The 6,758-nt window shown below is 37.4% G+C and overlaps 1 protein-coding gene across 1 annotated transcript in view; it reads right to left on the bottom strand.

The window, feature by feature from the left end:
• Nucleotides 1–874: 874 nt before the first annotated feature.
• The window catches only part of LOC149070555 (uncharacterized), a 55,725-nt gene continuing 49,841 nt past the window's right edge, over nucleotides 875–6,758 (bottom strand). Inside the window, exon 3 of the mRNA XM_089248882.1 lies at nucleotides 875–981. Coding sequence (XP_089105008.1) covers nucleotides 875–981 — 107 coding nt within the window. The remainder of the gene's footprint in view (nucleotides 982–6,758) is intronic.

Below are 6,758 nucleotides of genomic sequence, written 5' to 3'. Positions count from 1 at the left end.
CGGGGGGGGGGGGGACTTGGGGGTCTGGTCCCCAGAAATGTGAAAAAATGACCTAAAAAAAGGGGAAAATATGGCCAAATCTATTGTTCTATCACTTTGGTCCCCCCCCCCCCCCGAACGAAATTTCTGACTACGTCCCTGATAGAAGAGGTGTCGTTCGTTATAAATAGGAGTTTTACAGTGCTAATAAAAATGATCTATTGCTACACCAAACCTGGCCATATCGCTGTTTACTGCCATTAATGATATGGGTTGGAAATGAAGGCGCTATCTATCGGTGGTCGCCTCAAGCTCGTTAGGGAAAATGTCTTACCGATATCCTCTCTCGGGTTTGAACCTGGGACGCTGACAGCAACCTTCACGGTGGTACATGAACATCTTAACACCTCGTCATTCAGACGCAAAGCATATACATTGATCTGGTCACATATATAGATATGTCACAACAAATAAGTCAGATGAATTGTCTCTTTACTTCAGTTTATTGACACAGTGAACTTTCCTTCTATCATTTAAAGTAGATCAAATGTCACAAATCAACAGAAGTTTAATTTTGTCTAATTTTGACATATCGGTCGAAAGTTTCGACTCGAAACTCCCCTTTTTTTCCTTAAATTGGCCAGAGACCAGCGATCGCAATGGAGACAACGAATTCAATAGTTATCTGCTACGCAATGTAGTAAATTCTCTGGAGAGCAGCTGTTTCACAAAGGATTCGGTGTGAGGATGTCAAAAGAATAGGGTAGGGGGGAATGTGCCAGGGCAAATCAAAGCATGACGAGACCTCCCAAGTTTCGTAAAAATGGTGCAAAAAAGAAAAAAAAAACCCGCACACACATTCGTCTTTTTTATTTTCATTTGACGTGATGCCAACTCATTTAAGCGGATGTTTTAAACTGTAACCACTCTTTAATGAATCGTGAAACAATGCAGAACGAAGAGGAGAAGCATCTTGGGAAGCCTTTTTCTTCTCATTCTTCACTATAAGAATTGGAAGAATACATGAAAAAATATGTACACCAAGGGGGATTTACTGTTTAGGGGGTCATTCAAGTATTACGTCATCATCGAGGGGGGGGGGAGGGGGTTTCGGATTTGCTGACTTTTGATGCCAAGGGGGTAGGGGAGTTTGAAGGTTGCTTACATCATCAACCACCCCTTTTTGAAAATATGAAATATTCTAAGCATCTGACGAAATTTTGCAGACGGGGGAGAGGGGTCAGTGTTTTGCTGACAAGGGTGGAGGGGGGGGTCAAAAATGGCTGAAAATCTTCTTACGTAATACTTGAATGGCCCCTCACCACGCATTCTGAAGCAGTGAAGCCCTTACCACGTGGGGCCGGTGCGAAAATTGTAGTAGGGTCACAGGCATCTTAATAATTTCGCTCGTTCTTAGCCCCGATTTCATGTAGCTTCTTTGTGGGAGAGAGACATCGGCTTTCTAAACAAAACAGCATATACTATTACAACACGCCCACATATGCTGAAAAATGTTCATATATATACGTATATATACAGGGTGATTATAAAAAAACTATCCCGACATATGGGCCCCTAACTATCATACCATTCACAGAAACTGAATGAAATTTTGTCATAAGGTATTTTGATGTATGCGCTCAAGAATGATATGGAAAACAACAGTGTCACTCTAGCAGTTACGGTTGCAGTGAGAAAATTTCGAAAATATCAAATGGCAACACCAAGTTTTTTGTATTGGAATGTGATCTCCTTTGTGAAAAACCCTAAATAGCGTTCGAACGGCAACTGTAGCATGAAAATCACCGGCGGTAGATAGGCTAAAAGTGAGGACAACCAATAAGGACAGAGAAGCGGCATAAAATAAAGCATTTTATTGTGTTTCACAAATTTTCCACATGACCTTGTGGAGGACTAATCAGGCTGGGATCTCGGTGTGAGGAATGAAACGAACATTAATGCTCTGGTGCACGGCAAAGTCCTTTTTACTTTTTCCTTGCCTAGCTCCGGGGATTTTCATGCTACAGGTGCCATTCCAACGCTATTTAGTGTTTTTCAGTATGGAGTTCACATTCCAATACAAAAAACTTGGTGTTGCCATTTGATATTTTCGAAATTTTCTCACTGTAACCGTAACTGTTAGAGTGACACTGTTGTTTTATATATCATTCTTGAGCGCATACCTCAAAATACCTTATGCCGAAATTTCATTCAGTTTCTGTGAATGGTATGATAGTTAGGGGGCCCATATGTCGGGATAGTTTTTTTATAATCACCCCGTATATATGTATATATATAGAGATACAGTCAATGGAATAACTTTCAAAGTGAAGAAAATTTTGAATTGATGAAATAGAATGTAAATAATTCTGAAACCAATTAGAATTAGGACCTAATGAAAATTCAGAATCGAAAATGAGAAAATAATGGCAGAGCTAATTCCAGCACACAATAAAAATTCAAAATTATGGAAAAAAAGTATTACAGAATTTATATAAATTTTCTGAATAAATGAAAGAAATAATTCCAGAATCGATGAACATTTAGAATAATTGAAAGAAAATATTCCAGAACTCGTGCAAATTCAGAATCAAAAAAGCGAAAAATGATCTACACAAATAACTGCAGTGTACCCATGAAAATTCTCAGTACACTCTACGCTCGTTATAACGACCCCACGCCACATTATAGCGACCATTCCATTACAACGACCGGTAGGATAAGTCCCATATGTTTTCATAGAACGACTATCATGTATTTTGTTTTCGATATAGCCACCCTTCCCACGTCCGTTTTCAACGGGCCGAGGTAGGGGGGTCGTTATATCGAACGTCGACTGTAAATGGGAGAAATAATTTCAGAATTGATGACAATTCTGAAATTATCAACAATTCCAGAATTGGTGGAAATTCAAAATTTCTGAAGCAATACATTATTCCAGAATTATTATTTTTTCTATATAAAAATGCATAGTTTTTAGAATTGATGGAATTTCAGAATTTACGAGAGAGATAAATAGTTTCAGAATATATGAAAGAAATAATTGATACTGAAAATGACAGATAATTCTAGAAATATAGGCATATAAAGACACAGTTTTGGCAGAATTTCTATTTTCGGAGGCATCTCTCATAACTTTTAGACAGTTTTTGTCCCAACAAACAGGACGATGCTCCTGTACATGTTTCGAAGTCTAAAACGTGTTGGTTTGAAGCCAATTCAGAGGGATTCTTTCGAGTGGTCGTTCAGAAGTCCTTTTCTTAATCTAAAAGAGCATCTGTGACATTTTGACTCACGGAGCATATAAAAATTAATGGTACTCATAGTAAGAAAACAAACATAATCTCATGGCAGTGATCAAACTACTAGCTTTGAAGTCGATTAAACAATTGGAAGACTTATCTCTATCATCAACGACATCCTGGAACATGAAGATTATAAGAGGGGGGTGGGAAGGTGTCTCTTTTGATTAAAATGAAATTTTTGCGCAAAATTTGTAATTGTCATTACACCTTTTTTTCAGGTTTTGACCTTTACTTCTAAATTTCAAAAACTGTTTTTTTTTCTGAAGAAGCGCAGGACTCATCTAAATTATTTCCACTGGAAAACGTTCCCCTCCACTTGCCGTTACCAATCTAAATTTTTCATACGTCTACAAGAACAAGTTTTCAAGATATACCGGGGTTTTACGGTTGTCCTTAAACTTTTTTTCTACATCGAACGGTATTTAATCAACTTTACTCGAACTGATCCTCTTCAAACTGAAGGTCGGTGCTCTAACCGCTCCGCTGAAAGACGCCTTCATCACACATTTATAGATTTATTCGACTGAATATATAAGAATATATGTTATTGCGTTAGTACTGATGCTTTGCAAAGTGGCCAAAGACCGCGAGGTAGAGGGTATTGGCTGGGGGGAAAAACCAAAAAAAACCCCGGTCAGTGGTATCTGAAAGTCGTTTGTTTGAATACTTTTCCGATATAACGTAGGGAATATATAGTCTATATATGTGTGTGTGTATTTGTCGGAAGAAAATAATTTTGTTGTTTTTCTTTTAGGTCTTATGAAGGAAAACAAAATCAACGAGGGCGAAAGATTTGCGCTCAATCCCGTTCCGCGGCCAAAATGACCACCGGATTCGTCCCCCCACTAGAAATAACGCATTCCTTTGAATAAAATAAAAGAAAAGGGATAGAGCCCGGCTGGAAAAGGACAGGGAGTAGTTGAGTTTTTCGTGTTTTCTTGGCAAATGCCGCTCGTCCATTACGTCAACTGGACACCTGTGACCACGAGAACGTAACGCGTTTCTGGCCCTACCGATTTCCAAATTCGTCACTTTGATGAGTTCGACTGAATAATCGTGGCTTCGGTAAGAAGATCCACGAGATAATTCTGAAAGCTTGATAACCCATTCGAGACACTGCGAGATCAGTTTTTGCATATGAGGGAATGATTAGGTCGGAACCTACAGTGAAACACCTACACAAAAATTTTTTCAAGGCCGCATAAACAAAACACATATACCTCACTTACAGACAAAAGCATTCATTTTTTTGAAATTTTCAAAATATTTCTGTGCTTTTTTTGATACTCAAAAATGCATCAAAAAAGCGTAAACGTCAACAAATATTTATTTTTCAATTTCTTTATTAATTTTTTGCAAAGAAACAATTGACACTTCGTTCAGTTTCACTTTGGAAAGAGAGAAAATTGATTTACCCCTGCGAGGAATCGAACCCACGTCCTTTCACTTTCCGGGTGAACGCACTAGATTACAGATATTCCAAACATATCCCCGCATCAGCCAGCTGTTGAAAACCTTTGTATGGATAGCGAAAAGTGACATCATCCTCGGATATATTCACCTTCGAATACAATTTTTTTACATACTTTTATTGCTAAATTTTCATATATTAAATCACATTTTTCCCGGAGGCACTTTCTCCTGGAACCCATCTAAAAAAAAAACCCCTTGGAAGTTCGAGTTTAAGTGCTGCCCTCTAATGAAAGTCCTTCAAGTTCATATTCACCATATTTCTAACTCAAAACTTAATTCTATATTATTAAAGCATATTCTCTAACTCAATCCTTTGTCAGGGCTTAACTGCCTGAGGTGAAAAAAAAAAGAATTTTACCGAGAGAAAAAGCAACACACACATTTGCGGCACCAGGGTCTGAAAGGAATACACATAAATACTAAACAAATTGCACAGTGCAAGTAAAAGCCAAAAAAAGCCTATTTGGCGATAAATCCTACTGAATATTTTTTTTTATTACCGTTCATATATTGTATATCATGCACATTTCAGAGAACAAGTAAAATCACCAAGGGATCATACGATCCATACTGGTGATCACAGATGAAAAGATACAATTCATTTTTCGTGTACATAATTCACACAAAGGCACATGTACAGTGTATAAGTGTGTACAATTCGTATTCATCCTGTTTAAATGGAAAAAGGTTTTTATCAATATTGTTAGAATTTCTTACATATATCAAGATCACACAAAATTTTTTTGAACAAGATTAGCGTAAAATATTATTACTAACAGGAACAAAAACAGGATTGTCAGTTTTTCAGTGAAATATATCGGTCATTATAATGTTATTCCAGAATTACAGTAAAAAAAATAGGTGGCAATGAAAAAACAAGACGTCAGATACGGTATTTCAAACATATTGTTCAATATTAGCAAAAGAAAGTGCGAATTTTTTTTTAACAATTTTTTTAAAGTATTCATTTTTTTTTTCATTTTGGATCATTGAGACAGTTAGAAACGTTTCCTAAAATCCTAAAGCTTTTTTTAGGTTGAAAAAGGCAAAAAAATAATCATATCCTTCTTGATCCCAGTTATTTCAGTAAGAGGAGGGTCCTCATCCCAAAAAGGCATTTATAATAATATTATAAATGCTTTTTGACGCTCTACATACTCTAACATAGAACAGGCATCTTCAACCCGTTGCTCGCGAGCACCATGGTGCTCCCTGAAGCACCCAGAGTGCTCGACGCTCGTGCCCGATTTCGTGCTCGCGAGCACTTGATCAACGTTCGATTTAAATTCCTTGTACAAATTGCGTTCCACGATTGAAATCATCCTGATTTCATGCATTCATGTGTCAAACTTACCGAGAAAAGTAGGGTTCTCTTCTTCTCATGATGAATACAGTCAGTGCTCGCGACTTGAAAAAGGTTGAAGACCTCTGCTCTAGAATGTAGAGAAATTCTGAGAGAAAACCACCGAAAAATTCTCGCAAACTAGACGTAAAAAAAGTGGAATTAATCCTATAAAGTTAAGGCAGAATTGAGCAATGGTAAAGGTAATTATATACATAATGAAAACACACAAGCACAATAATTTTTTGCGATATTCACGAATCAAAACCGTCACCAGAAGAAGAGCATCTGTGCAAGAACACTGACGTAAGGCTTGGAGTGAAATAATTATCATGCTATTCATTGAATCACAGAGTGTTCAACTTAGTTGTCGGTGAATATCTCCTGAGTATGAAATCAAACATCCATCCTCAATGGTGTGAGTCAGTCAGCACCATCACCCCACCAGGGTATAATTATACAATACTTTATTAGTCATAAATGAGGAATACAGATAAAAAAGAGGAAAAAAAATTACCAAGGAGCCAAATGGCCCTTACTGGGTAGGGCTGGCAGGGCTCGAACACGGGGCAAAACTCATTGTTTTTTTGTTCGTTTTACACTATAAATTCACTATAGAGGAGAGTCCAACAAAGGGTAGGTATAAGGCCTTATACAAT

Source organism: Pholcus phalangioides, unplaced genomic scaffold, assembly GCF_987345545.1.
Source record: "Pholcus phalangioides strain wild (caught in Gottingen) unplaced genomic scaffold, Ppha-v1.0 ptg000021l_1, whole genome shotgun sequence".
NCBI classification, from domain to species: Eukaryota; Metazoa; Arthropoda; class Arachnida; order Araneae; family Pholcidae; genus Pholcus; species Pholcus phalangioides.
The sequence above is the reverse complement of the archived record's forward strand: the minus strand, read 5'-3'. Positions and strand labels throughout refer to the sequence as shown.